Source organism: Salmo salar, chromosome ssa06, assembly GCF_905237065.1.
Source record: "Salmo salar chromosome ssa06, Ssal_v3.1, whole genome shotgun sequence".
In the NCBI taxonomy this organism is placed as follows: domain Eukaryota; kingdom Metazoa; phylum Chordata; class Actinopteri; order Salmoniformes; family Salmonidae; genus Salmo; species Salmo salar.
Window position 1 is genome coordinate 63,864,274 of NC_059447.1, and position 14,888 is coordinate 63,879,161.

The 14,888-nt window shown below is 43.3% G+C and overlaps 1 protein-coding gene across 1 annotated transcript; it reads right to left on the minus strand.

Moving 5' to 3' along the window:
- Window positions 1-1,983: 1,983 nt before the first annotated feature.
- Window positions 1,984-13,950, minus strand: LOC106607813 (scavenger receptor class A member 3-like). The gene is made up of 8 exons (XM_014205181.2): window positions 13,672-13,950; window positions 13,447-13,548; window positions 8,009-8,044; window positions 7,685-7,729; window positions 7,020-7,139; window positions 5,250-5,330; window positions 3,766-4,809; window positions 1,984-3,566 (listed from the first exon to the last, which is right to left on the minus strand). The coding sequence occupies exons 2-8, from the start codon at window positions 13,451-13,453 to the stop codon at window positions 3,130-3,132; spliced, it is 1,770 nt and encodes a 589-aa protein (XP_014060656.1). The 5' UTR covers window positions 13,454-13,548; window positions 13,672-13,950; the 3' UTR covers window positions 1,984-3,129.
- Window positions 13,951-14,888: the final 938 nt, after the last annotated feature.

A 14,888-nucleotide genomic window follows, 5' to 3' on the forward strand; every position in this document is an offset into this window, starting at 1 on the left:
GGCTGTGGTGCATCACATGAGCTCCATGTTTACATTTATAGACGTACACATTATCTAATCTTCCATCACTAGTACTAGTCCTTTTTCTCACTAACTTTTCATTGTGGACTTTTACTTTTGCCTCCATGTGGGCTCAGAGTGTTTTGCATGGCTGGTGATCGTATCCATGGAGCGTCATGTGTCTGTATGTCTGGGTTTGGAGGGGGAGTCCGGTCTAGTTGTCAGCCAGGACAGCAGCGTGACATGGTGTGTTGGTGGTGATGGCGGTGGTGGCATGGACCTGCTGCAGGCTACAGGCCTGTCTGCCAGCTGTAGACACCCAGACTAGGGGCCTTTTTTTCACCATGCAGTTAGCACACACTGAAGGTAAAGGAGGGCAACAGCCATGAGCTCATAAAGAGGCCAAACAATCCCCACGCCTGTTTTCCCAGCCAACAGCGGCCACATAACGACACCCAGACAACCAAACACAAGTTTCACTTAGTCATTACTCATTAGTGAATGCTGTCGTGTATTTTGGTGAAAAATAAGGCAATAGATGATGGTAATTGAGGTGGCTTGAGTACAAAGGTGTAGGATCTCTTTTTTTCTCCATCATTTGAATCTGCGGGTTTAGAGTTATGTATATTCAATGGAGCAAAATAGCAGTTTTGTGCAACTCTTACAGTACAAGGGAAACTGAAACCAGGGATATTGGGCTCAAAAGACATGTTGACCTCCGGCCACTAATCTTCCCTCATATATTTTGGGGTATATTCTTGAAGAACAGAGTACATCTGGTGTTCAGTGGTATAGATGTGTCTTTGCTGTGAAATATGAGTGCGTCAGCAACAGACAGCATCTGTGACCCCAACAATATGCCTGGCGCCAATACAATAGATATTATATGGAGCAGGTATTCTCCGCAGACTTCATCATTTACTGTGCTTCACATTAAAATGGATCTACAGTGTATGTCATTGGAGTATACAGTACACTCAGTGTAACCATCTAATAACAAGTGTCATTACATGTTCGAGTGTATGTTTGCTCAACGCGCAATGTGTTTAATTTACAGTAGCAGTTAGTTATTGCAGCAATAACAATGGAAAACGTCATTTTTTGTTATTGTAAAACTACAACGATAATGCTGGCTCCACATTGACTGTCAATAACACTGTTTCTGCCTAAATGTGCCATTTGTAATAATGCATCAAGCCAAAATATCTCCCTACACACGAGCTGTGAGTGATTTATGGTTGCACATGTGGTAATGTTTTTTTGGAAAGCTGCTGGAGGTCAGATATCTTGCGGCGGCTTGCACACCACATGTGAAGGAGAAGCTCAGGCCATTTTAACAGAGTATCTTTACACAGCCAGCCACTGAAATCAGACACACCTTCTCAAATTTAAACACTGCAGTCTTTTCCTTCTTTTGAAGAATAATTTGATAGTGTATCTTCAGTCTGAAAGCCATTTAATTTTACAATCTGTTTTCCTCTGTAATATTGCTTAGGTGAAAATATAAAGTGGTCGAATCCCTCCACACATTGCAAATCCATATGACCAAAAAAATATGGGATTTGAGTGGATTTTAGGGGAAGTTTTTGTTAGAGTTCGTGTCCCTCAGATCTCATGAGACTGCATGATATCAGCACGTAATTTGAAGCCATAATATCCACAGCTAATATTCTATGTGGAATATAGCTGAAACATCTAAGGCATGAGTTGTATTAAAAAACAATTGAGTAACACAGGAAATTAAAGACTGTTTGAGTCACTAAATCCTAAGATACTTTATTGGAGGGAGAAAACTGCATGTTCTTAATTAATCAGCAAAACCACTCCTTTTTCCGTTCAGGGTTTTGGACTGAGTAGAACTCTGATTGACTCTCCCGGCAGCTACATCCGAGCATTCTACCAGACACAAACGGGAGTTCAAAATAGGTTCAGATATGTGAAGAATAGCAGAACTTGTGAATATGTGATGTCAATACACTTTGGTGAAGTAGAATGGTAGCATTTATTGAACATCTATTCAAGCCAGTCAAATGTTTATAAGAATGACACAGGTTTACAAAAATACCCACTGGGCACAGACGTCAATTCAACGTCTATACAACGTTGATTCAACTAGTGTGTGCCCGGTACGCAGCGTCTGTCTCTTATCATTACACCTTTTTTTTTAACATGTTCTATTTACTGTTAAAATACACATATCATCACACAACTCTGATTATGTGCAGAGATTCATATGAATAGTCACAATGTAAACAAGAACACACAACAAACATGATGTATATTATATACACTTTAAAATCTGAAAACACTGAATGTAACTTAGCAAAATATTGGCATAAAACCCCAAATATGTCTTGTAAAAAGATATTTATTCAAAAACCATACATTTTAAGTATTTCAGGAAATGTTCAATTGCTGACTAAAACACAATACATCCAGAGTTGCGCTACCCAAGCAGATTCCTTTGGTTATTCAGCAATTTCATTCATCCCTTACCATTATGACTATGACCTGTTTAATCATCTCAACTTCAGTCAGTATTCAGAGAACCTGCTCCGAAACATAAAAGATGCAAAAGCAAACACATAAAAACAGACTGTAGTTTCTATACTTTATAAAACCAGTCAAGTGCCATCAAACAGAACTTCACGTGTCAATGTTTCACAAATGTGTGTACAAAATAATCGCTATTTAAGTGTACCCTCATGAAACTGCATGGCAATGTAAACCTAGATCTTTATGAAGCCCCCATGAGGGTTTTGTGGTTCCTTCAAGCATACATTCAGCTGTATATAATACTGAAAACTTACAATGCATTTTTTTAACTCATACTTTTGCAGTCTTTATGTTATCTTCAATTTTGCAGTCTCCTCTTCACCCTTCATACCTGAACATGCATTTAGGGCTATGTGTACTGTACAGTATATGCTCAAGAGCATGGGTTGTCCATTGAGTGTCCAATGAAAACAATGGACTAACATGAAGCAGAAAGTTTGAGAATGAGCTTTCCCATGCTCCATCCATCCATTCCATCCTCTTCAATTACACTCCACCCCTTTGTCAGGCTGCCAGTACATCACTACAGTACATCTAATCCTGCCCTTGTAGTGATCAGACCTTATGGGCCCCTCAAGACACTGTGGCTGGGTAAGCTGGTAGGCCTGGTGGGCCAGGGGCTCCGTGTGGACCAACAGGCCCAGGCTTTCCTCTTGGACCGGGTAGCCCATGCACCCCTGGGAGCCCTGCTTGGCCCTGTATTCCCATTGGCCCTTTGGGGCCTGGCAGTCCATCCTTACCAACAGTACCTATATCTCCCTTCTCTCCTCTTTCTCCACGGGGGCCAGGCTGGCCCACAGAACCATTCGCCCCTTTGATCCCCACTCCGCCTCTGGCTCCTATTGGTCCTGGCTCCCCCTGAGCTCCTTCTGGCCCGATGAAGCCCTTCTCTCCCAGAGGGCCACGGTTCCCTGCTGGGCCTTTGTCTCCTTTGTTTCCTGTCAGGCCAACTGGACCTTTGGCCCCTCCTTCCCCTCTGTTGCCCTTTGGACCTGGTGGGCCAGGTGCACCTGTGAAGAGAAGAGTAGTGTGAGTGAGCACAGGTGATAGTAGCAATATTAGCAAGTATAAACAGTAATAGAAGTGCATTTGGGGAAGAGAAGAGTCAAGTGAGCACTAATGAAACCAGCCAACAGCAACACCGCTAAATGAAGATCTCGTAAACAAAAGTGCCTTTGGCGAAAACATCAAGAACATCTCTTGCTGTACCTTTCAGAATGGTGAAGTTCTGGATGACATGGGTGTGGTGAGTGTCTACTAGCTTCATCTCCTCCATGACCATGAACAGATTCCTGACGTCCACGTCTAGACGGACGCTCAGCAGCATGTACTGCTGCCTCAGAGTGTCAGCCAGGTGCATCAGCAGTAGCACCGTTGTGTTCAGGTTGTGCAGGTCCTCCGTGTGGCCACCAAGCCGCGTCTGGCACGAAGTGCTCTCGATGTTGATGTACTTGTACATGCTCTGCACGTGGCTCACTGTGGCATTGATGCTGGACGAGATGGTGTCGATCTCCATCTCGATGGAGTTCATGCGGGCGTCCATGGTGATGAACCTCTCGCCCGTCCGGTTCTCGTAGTACTTGGAGTGGTAGTGGAGGTCGTGCATGTTCTCCTCGTGCTCGTCCATGAAGGAGGTGACGTTGTCTAGCTGCATCTGCAGGTTCATCACCTGCAGGGTAAGGTCGTGCACTATCTCCGAGCTCATGCTGATCCTCTGGTGCGTGGCCGAGATGCCGCTCTGGATGCTCCTCACCATCTGAGTGGTGGTGCTGGAGTTAGACTTCAGACCGCTCAACACCCGGCTGTAGTTCTGCCAGTCAGCGGTCATCTTCTGCAGGACCAGCGTCTCCTCGTCGGTCTTCCTCTGCAGGGCGTCCATCCACAAGGAGCTGAGGGCCACCGAGGTGTTGACCTGATTCACCGTGGCCTTGAGGTCATACTGATCCTGAGACAGAGTCTTCATGCTCTCGTCCGTCTCGGTGATGACCACCTTCCATCCGTCCACCTGGTGTACGTAACGCTCCAGGGACTGGTTGATGAGCCTGATGGACAGGGAGTAGTTCTGCATGTCTCGGGTCATCCTGCTGCTGGTTGACTTCAGGGTCTGCTGGGTCTGGGAGGCCTGGTCCAGGACCTGCTCCTGACCCAGGATCATCTTCTGGAGGTCCTCAAACTCCCCCTTCAGCCTACTGATCTCCTCGCTGAAGTGGGCCACATTGAAGCAGTCCGAGCAGTTGCTGACAGTGCTAAGATCTGTGAAAGAATAGACAACAATATTATGGTGATCTGTTTATGTATCATTTAATCATGATCAGAGTTCCCATTTGTAAATTGTAGTCGACTGACGGATGCAGTGCTTTCATAAATGGGCCAATGGAGGCAGTTGTCGTAGACTCTGCAAATTATGTCTCTTCAGGGAGTTGACACCCCAGAAGAGGCAGGCCATGAAGCTTGAAGAGTGGATCCTCACTGGCCCAGACTTCATACTCAGTCACCCATGCAGTTACACTCAATGGGTGACCTATTTTAAACAGAGGGGTCCTCTTTCGACAAAATACATTTTGGAAATCTGCAGAAATGTCCAGTATGCTCTACTAGTCATTGTTTACTTCTTGACTTCTCTGTCAGCAGCCACATTGGGAGGCTCTGCTTGCATAGCACATTTTGTCACGTGATTAATCATACTCTCTCACCTTGTATACTTTCCTGGACCTTGGTAATCTTCTTATGATAAAAGGATTCCTTTTCTGATAAGTTGTCGACCTTCCTAAATACTGATGAGACAATTATGATGAGACAATTAGATAATTATGTAAATTAGACTTTCAGAATAACGGGAATGGAGGTTCCTCTATAGAGATTGAAACAGACATGATACATGTGTTGAGAAACTGGGATGCAAATGAAGTTATAGAGTAACAACAACAGTTCTTTGACAATACACATCAGTGAACAGAATTAAGTTGCCGCCTTGAACCTTCTTGTACGATAACAACAAGACAGTTTCTTTCTATTACAAAGTACTGCACAAAAAATGCTATTGGTTTGTACAGCTGGTTACTTCCCAGTTGTTTATGTTCCCCAGTAGAAGAACAACAGTGCTTAAAGCACACTTTTAAGGACTTATACTTGCATATAATTTCCTAATCCTTGATTCTGGGGATTAATAACTGGCTCACCATAGTATATTTGCACTCACTAACGATGTCATTTACATACCACCAGTTATGCTGCATTGGGTCTCAGGGATGTTGATTCTACACAGCTTCTCAACATTCATTTACATTATCATGGTGTACTGGTGGACATTAACTACTGATATTGTTCTAATCATGTCAGCTAGCTACACAGAGGTTGGTTAGGTTCTAATATGATGTTTTTCCCCCACCAGAATGCCTGTTATATAACACTAATTATTGGGGACTCTGAACAATGTAAAACAGATGTGCTGCATGATATGGACATTTCTATATTTATGACTTCATGTTTTAGTTCTCGCTCGACGTTTGGGGAGTTTTAGCCAAACAACATTTCAGACATTTCACGATATAAGGTTTACAGTGCTTTGCTCTTGTTTCGCCTCATTATTGCTGTGCTCTGCGTTGACTTAAACTCAAGCAGACCCCGCCAATAAAATGCAGTGCCACTGCAGTGTTGGAATCCCAACCCTCTGTATCAGCGCTCTTGGAATTACACAATGGCCCTCCGGGAGCTCTGAGCTGCTGTGAAAATGAGATTTATCTTTTTGAATCGCAATAATATTTTTGCCTAAATGCAAGTAACATCTGTAAGCACTGAAAAAGTTGTCAGTCAGGTAAGACCTGGCAAATCGGTTTGAAGTCGTATGTTCAATCGATCCTTGTCGGAAATTAAAGGTCCCTTATTTTTTACAACAGAAACCCTGTAGGCTTGAACCAGATCTCCCTCTCATCTGTTATTGTACAGTGTGGAGCACATTGTTAAGTCAAGCATGACAAAAGAGAGGAGGTCCTGATTGGGGAAGAATGCCTGCTGTTGTGAAGCTTGAGGTCTGTGCACACACGATACCTGCAGAAACACCAAGTCCCAGACTTTAATCTACTCATACAATAATCTGGATTTAATACGGCTTTATGAGTTTAGTTATTATATATCATCAAACCCAACCAAAGTGGTGGTGTAAAAGTGGGCCTAACAGCTCAAAATCCCCTGAGACACCAACAGAGAGTGGGGTCACAACCAGGGTCAGCCATTATCAACAGCAACGCTGGAGAAATTATGACCCTGGCTGTGACCCCACTCTCTGTGTGTAGCTAGCTGACATGATTAGAACAATATCAGAAGTTAAGAGCACATTGAAAGTTTTTACACCTCGTCGGCTCGGGGATTCAAACTAGTGACTTTTCAGTTACTGGCTCAACACTCTAACCGCTAGGCTACCTGCTGCCTGCCGCCAGATTTGGTATAATATCATTGTTACTCACCAAGTGATGCCAGCACTGCCACTGCTATGATGAGGAAGGCAAAGAAACTGTACAGCACTTTAACGGCCAGCTGCAGAGAACGTGTCTGCTGGCATTTCACACAGCCACCTCTGGTTCTTCCTGCAATCAGAAGCATGGGGCTTTAGTCTCTCTACCATAACATCAGGTGGTTAGAGAACAGATAGGAGGGGAAATACCTGTCTTAACCCTGACACTGTGTGGACTGTGCATGACTAACTACCAGACTAGTGGCTGGCTTTGGTCAGCAGAGGCTGTGTAGAGTGAGCATGGTGGTCAGACGGAGGAAAGAGAAGGATTAAGGAGGGATATCTGAAACAGATGTACAATGCACGCACACAAACAAAACAATGATGGCAGATGTATGCAGACACACGCAGGCCCTCACGCACACAAACACTGTACACACGTAGCCCAAATGTGTACACAATACGCCCTTGATGGATATTCTGATGCTATTTTTCAAAGGGTTATTGTATTGTTGGGTTCTTCGTCTGAGAGATTCATGACCGACATATCAAAACAATATCAAAACGAAGGACACGTCATAGAACCTGCTTGTCTATCCACATAACAAGCAAAATTAACAAAAGTGGACAGCAAGAAAGAAAGCCTGTGGGTTGTAGATTTGGAACCATGTTTCTCACCTCTAAAGGAAGTCATCTCTTCCTCCTCCCCACTAAGATCCTCCTCTGAAAGGCGGCAAAGAAAAATGTGTCACTGTTATGGAAACATCTGATAGCACACAGAAGTTCAGGTCATGCCAGCATTCATTGACTTTTTACTTAAACTCAGCTTCCCATTAGGCACCTTAACCCTGTCCTTAATCTGACTACTCCCACCATGCAAGCGTGCAATAGTAGGCCTACTAGATTTGACAAAGCCAGGACAGCAACAAACAGATTTGTCACACCATTCTGTCCAAGAACCAGAGGATAATTTAGAAAACCAACACGCATGTTTGTCCTCACCTTTAAAGAGCTGGTTCTCGTATCCGCAATAGATTTCTGAAAAACAGATGGAGAGACTTGAAATGCGTGTTCACAGATGAAGGTCAATAGTATGAAACTTGAAGGAACAACTCACACGTTTTATTAAAGTGGTCATAAATCACAAAGTACGAGGTGAAATGCAATAAGCCCCTTCAGCCACCTTCAGCCACAGAAACACAATTACGCAAATTGGAAACGGGATTGTTTTCCTAGTGTTTAATCTGTGTCTCTGACCAATATATCATTCACTTCTCTAAGTATGGTGGGCTGGAATGAAAATGTATGTGCTGTCAGATAAAGGGCCCCATTGCAGCCTAATATGAAACACTATAGTAAGGCGGATTGTGTGTGATGCTAGCTGGGCTGGCTGTGGTTCCAGCTCTATGTGGTAGAGGGGCCAGGGGGACATGGTACACTGATGGTAAAGAGAAGCAGCTTCAAGCCAAGACCTGAATTTGGATTCAACTTGGGTTTAAATGGCTTATTGCTGGGCACAAATGAAAGGGAAAGGGGGATACCTAGTCAGTTGTACAACTGAATGCATTCAACTGAAATGTGTCTTCCGCATTTAAACCAACCCCTCTGAAACAGAGAGGTACGTGGGCTGCCTTAAATCGACATCCACGTCTTCGGCGCCCGGGGAACAGTGGGTTAACTGCCTTGCTCAGGGGCAGAATGACAGATTTTTACCTTGTCAGCTTGGGGATTCGATCCAGCAACCTTTTGTTTACTGGCCCAACGCTCTAACTACTAAATTAACTAGTAATGCTTACCTAATAGAGCTATAACTTATAATCTATGTGATTTAATCAAACCAAATCAACTATATTTTTCCGAATATGCCGAATACAACAGGTGTAGACATTACCGTGAAAAGCTTACTTTACTGTACCATTGTGATGCAATAGAGATGTACACAGGCCTTTCAACTGATTAATGGCATATGCAATTTTAGGCTACAAACCTCAGTATTTCTTGTGAGGTAATCCTTCAGAATCTCATCTGAGTTATGTCAACAACTCTCTTACTAAGGTACAACATCCACAAAAGTAAAGAACAGTCTCTGTTGAGTTTTTTCCTTCACCGTCTTTTCCCCTTTATATTGCTTTCAGGCAGCCCTGGTGTTTTCACCTCTGCTGGGCTGGGCTGTGCTTTTTGTGCACGGGGAGAGGAACTCTGAGGTGAGGGTGTTTATGTGAAGTCAGCCTGTTGGAGCAGCTGAAGTCAGACTGTTGAAGGCCAAGGCTCTGACTGAAATGCTGAGATGTGCAGACCAGTGGAAGAGAGAGAGAGAGGGAAGGGGTCTGGAATGGGCCCAGCTGCCTGCTGCAGATCTTAGACTTTACATTATCCAGTCAGCCATACCGGTGGCTGTAAGCTAAACCCGGGCCTGCCCTCCACTGCTCTCCCGGCTCTGCCAACGGAGGAAAGAAGTGGTCTGCCCTGCCTTCCCTGTATAAAACATGCCTCTTACGTCAACCAGGAACTTCATCAGCACCTCACATCAATCAGGGGCACTTCACCAGCATAATCACTAGACATGTTTTTAAGATAGAATCAGGCACTCAGGTGAGGCCTCTATTGGTCAGTGGTCTTTAGAATGTAAGATATTTAAATGTGGTGGGTGTTTGAAGTAGAACCAGTGTTCCGTGTGCATTTGGAGGAAACGGAAGAAAAAAACTTCTGCAAATTCTAATGGACAAAACTAACATTTATATTTCATCAAACACTTCATGAATCGAGTGTCCACTCCAAAAATCTTTAAATATTTAGATAACTTTGTAATCCAATAACGTATATGCCAGCAGGGGAGTGAAATGTCTATATGGTATATCCAGCAGGTACTGTATGTCCAGCAGATTTCCTTGATTAGAGGGTGTGTCATTCTTGCATTGCTAAAGAGTCTAATGTGCCTGGTAAAAACATAAATGTTATTGCACTGAAAACAGAATAACCCCTACCTATCATTAGTTTTTATAATAGATTATTTGGAATGTGAATTTGATGATATGTTTTCTGTTTTAACAGTGTATAAGGCAACAACCATGTAGACCTCTGTCCACTATAGAACTTGCCAAAAATACCTCTCAGGTACTGTCATAATGTGTTAAAACTTTTCAATTCCTGATAGTAATGAAAATAATCTTTGTTGTTCATCCAAATACTTCTGTCATGACTCATCTAAAGCTATGGAGATGATTGCATTTCAACAGTTGACAAACATGTACGTGGTGAGAAAAGATTGATACAGTGATGGTACTGTATGGAGAGGATTCAAGATGAAAAACATTGACAATGTTTCAGTTCTAGGGTATGAAAGAAGAGCTTTGACTCTCCGAAGCAATACAGTTCATTTGTCTCTTGGCCAGATGTCTTACAGTACGCAGCCACATATGAAAACACACCTTGAGCTCTGTTAAAACATCTCAGCAAGAACATTAGAGGTAGCAATTGCGTTACATAGTACTCTTTGGTGCTACTCTAAACATAGTTGATTATTTGTAACCACATCCATATGAATACCTATGTAGGTATGAGGGTAAGTTTGACAAGTTGGCTAATAATCTAGCTATCGCACATTAGGCTAAATAGAATAATTATTTAATTCTGTAACCTATTACATAAGAAAGGGCCATCATTGGGCTGGAAGAAAGGTCCATACAGAACTGCTGATAGGGCAAGGACATTGTTGACTGCCAATAGTGGCCAAATGACGACACCCTAGGGAGAGAAACTGGAGTCAGTAAAAAAGGTTCCTTTCTGTTTCCACAAAAGGACAGCCACCTAGTAAGCGGACCCATTTCTAATGATGGCATTGCTGTGTAATGCCCTGGGCATGAAGCCTTCCCTTAGGAGACTAATCTAGGAGATAACTCTAGGAGACTACTCTAGGAGACTACTCTAGGAGACTACTCTGACCTAACACCTACATCAAGGCGGTGACCCGATCCTGTAGGTTCATGCTCTACAACATTCGCAGAGTACGACCCTGCCTCACACAGGAAGCGGCGCAGGTCCTAATCCAGGCACTTGTCATCTCCCGTCTGGATTACTGCAACTCGTTGTTGGCTGGGCTCCCTGCTTGTGCCATTAAACCCCAACAACTCATCCAGAACGCCGCAGCCCGTCTGGTGTTCAACCTTCCCAAGTTCTCTCACGTCACCCCGCTCCTCCGCTCTCTCCACTGGCTTCCAGTCGAAGTTCGCATCCGCTACAAGACCATGGTGCTTGCCTACGGAGCTGTGAGGGGAACGGCACCTCCGTACCTTCAGGCTCTGATCAGGCCCTACACCCAAACAAGGGCACTGCGTTCATCCACCTCTGGCCTGCTCGCCTCCCTACCTCTGAGGAAGCACAGTTCCCGCTCAGCCCAGTCAAAACTGTTCGCTGCTCTGGCACCCCAATGGTGGAACAAGCTCCCTCACGACGCCAGGACAGCGGAGTCAATCACCACCTTCCGGAGACACCTGAAACCCCACCTCTTTAAGGAATACCTGGGATAGGATAAAGTAATCCTTCTAACCCCCCCTTAAAAGATTTAGATGCACTATTGTAAAGTGGTTGTTCCACTGGATATTATAAGGTGAATGCACCAATTTGTAAGTCGCTCTGGATAAGAGCGTCTGCTAAATGACTTAAATGTAAATGTAAATCAACAACCCAGTGTTTCTATTCACATTGCATTTGTTTCAAGTATCAAACAATCGCCAATATGCATGTACAACACACAGTGAACAAAGAGAATGTTAGTGGTCTCTCATTGGCAACATGAAGTCTAAGTCCTCCCACCCTCATTGTTATTGTGAACTTTGGGCCACACTGAGCAAGAACATGACACCAGTCAACTCCCTTCATGTCCACAAACCTCATGATTTGTCAATGCTTGTGGTTACCCTATTGTGTTCCTTTTTGATTTACACTTGGCAGAGGATTTTCAAATGTTAAACTTAATCTCTCCCTATCAACCTACAAAAGCTGATGAATATGTAAACCACTGTTTGGATTTCACACACATTCAAATGTGGAGCAGGGAATATCCAGTTATGTTTGACTATTGAACTATAGTATAAGCTTTGGGTCAAGAGGTTATGTTTTCTTGTCTTATAACAGAAGCAACTGGCAATCCATTCTCCAAACCAAACAAATACCAAGACTGACAACCAACTATACTGTACTGTTTGAAATGTCCACCTGATTGGTGTTGACTTAAAGCTTTTAACATGGATACCTGAATCTCCAATTTGAAAACAGAGACAAGATTTCTCTAACAACAAAGGGCCCCAACTGCAACTGATAAAGACTAGTGTCTCCCCAAGCCCCTGTTGACAACCAACTGTTTTAGATGCACTTAAAAGGGAATGTGTAGTTGCTTTCAAAGCAGTGAAATGCCTGGAATGTGTTGATCCAAATGGTCTTGCTCCAAAGGATCTCAAGCAGCCCTTCTTGGTGGAGTGAGAGAGTCTAGACTTGAAATCAAATGTTACCCTAAACATGCCCTCGTTTTCTCCAGGAAAACACTTTGCACATCTCGTGATAGAAATAGCCTGGCATGTCTGGCAATACTAGCAAGGGTCTTGTTCTGTAATCTCACAAACTTCTCTCTTGCAATCCCAGTAGTTTTGTATAATTACAACCTTTCAATTTAATCTGATAACTGTCACGTGCCAAAGATTTATGATTGAATGCCTGTCGAAGGAATGCATTTGTCTTTCCAAAGAAGAGAACTGTGTTGAACAGTTATTCAAGTTCTTGTAAGGCAGTCTGTGTCTCCAGTCAGAGTTCTCTCTACTGTACTGTATGTGCCAATCACACACCTGCTGCTTCCCCTACTGAGGTGCCTCTTTCCTGTTTCACATTAGGAATGTGTTAGTCTACATGTTTAGTAGCCCGGCTTCAATGGAGCACACTCCAAACAAGAGATGAGGAGACCTCCTGCCTGTGTGTTCCCCTGTAAATACCACAACACTTTATAACACCTTCCAAAGCTAAAGCCACATGTCGCTACTCAATTCCTCCTCCAAGAGGACTCCTCAGATTTCGAAAGCCTCTTCAGAGTCTCTGAAGACTTATACATCATGCAAAGTTGACAAAAGTTAGTCTTTAAATGTTATCCTTTCAATAGGGCTCATATAAGATCCTTAAAGTAAGCCAAAAAGCAAACGTGTGGCTTCTGAAAACAGCATGCTTTTGAAATACGGATCTTTCAAAGCAAAAGGGGTGGATGTCCCACATCCAAGATCAACAAACCAACGTTTTCTCTGGACGCTGTGAGGTACTGGTCTTAAAAGTGAGCTGTCTGCACATTTGTGTGCCACCGGTGCACTTTCACGTCTCCTACATAATATATTATATTCCTGCACAGTAAGCAGTAGAATTTGAATACAGCATCAACAGAGAGTCATCAACAGTCGTCTAACCTTTCATGGTGATTCTTCAAGGCAGCTCTGGTGACGATGTGAAGAACTTGTCTGGACAAAAGCCTCTGACTGTCCCAGTCCTCTTCTCTGCAGTACAGTCTCCTACAGCAGAAGTGACAGAAAAACAGTGTCTAATTTACAATGTATACACTCATCCATAGGCAACAGGTCCCTCTTGTAAATGGTTCAGGGTGTCCAGAGCACTGAGCAGGAGACAGGACTTACTTGTTAATTTACGAATGCTGTATATCCAGCCAGACTTTTCTCCAAACAACTACAGTAGGAATTCTTCAGGCAGCCCATGGGCTCTCTCTCGCTCACCAGCAACTGAACTGCAGCTCACATACATAAAACAGTCTAGGTCTATTAGTGTGTGAAGAACAAATTCCTGGCTACATGCTACAGTTAGTCTGCGAAAGGCTGCTGCTCCTCTCCCTCAGAGCCAGAGGAAACTTATACCTTGGACAGTAACCATGTGCAGCATGGGGAAACATGACTGGGCGAGCGGGAGAGAGAGAGAGAGAGAGAGAGAGAGAGAGAGAGAGAGATGGGAGGGGGACTAAGAGATGGAAAGAAGAGGGAGGGACGGAGGGTGCATATGTTGTAGAATGTCCGGTCTGCGGCTCGGGCTAATTACTAACAAATGTTTGAAAATGGATCAAATGGGCACCTTTACTATCTATGGACTTCCTCCACTTTTCAAAAGGAAATACTTTCCTCCATGTATGATATATCAGGGCTAATTCAATAGGCATACCTAAAGTCATTTCAGAAAACATGTAGTTAGATGGTTATAGACCACTTTAAAAGACAAACATCAGCTTAATTAACAATTTATCACAATCAATTTGCAACGCGGTCTCAGGGCAATTCGGATTATTCTGTTCGTAAATCTGTGACAATTTTAGTATGATATACTACGTTATGTTAGGTTACATTATGAATGGAATATTGGTCCTACAATATCATATGAATTATAGGACGCATAGTATCATATGTCTTACCCGGTCCTACAATAGCCTATGAACATCACTTATCATACATCTTGGAGGATGTATGGTATTATACATCTTTCTCTGAGACCAGGTTGCTTGTTGCACCATAATAACAAAGGAGAATTACGAGGAGAATTTATGTTGGCGCTTAGGGGAACTAACAAAAAAGGTTAGGATAATTTAAGTAAAAGGTTAGGAGAACTAAAATGACAAAGGTTAGGTGAATTTACATAGCAGGTTAGGTGAATTGAGTTATGTGTAGAATATGGGTTAGGGGAAGGGTTAGCTAAAATGCTATAGTTGTCCCCAACGTGACTTGAACACGCAACCTTTGGATTGCTAGAGGGTCGCGGATTAGGCCCACATGTAGTTTCCTAATTTATAAAAAAAATTAACAGTTGTACAGAAAGACTCATGTGAAGGCCAAATTACAGAGGTGGAACTTAT

Excerpts from the sequence above, each read along its gene's own strand:
- LOC106607813 (XM_014205181.2), bottom strand. Across the intron at positions 7,140-7,684 it reads AGAGATGACTTCCTTTAGAG|GAAGAACCAGAGGTGGCTGT; the intron begins GTGAGAAACATG and ends TTCTGATTGCAG. Across the intron at positions 3,567-3,765 it reads GAACTTCACCATTCTGAAAG|GTGCACCTGGCCCACCAGGT; the intron begins GTACAGCAAGAG and ends TTCTCTTCACAG.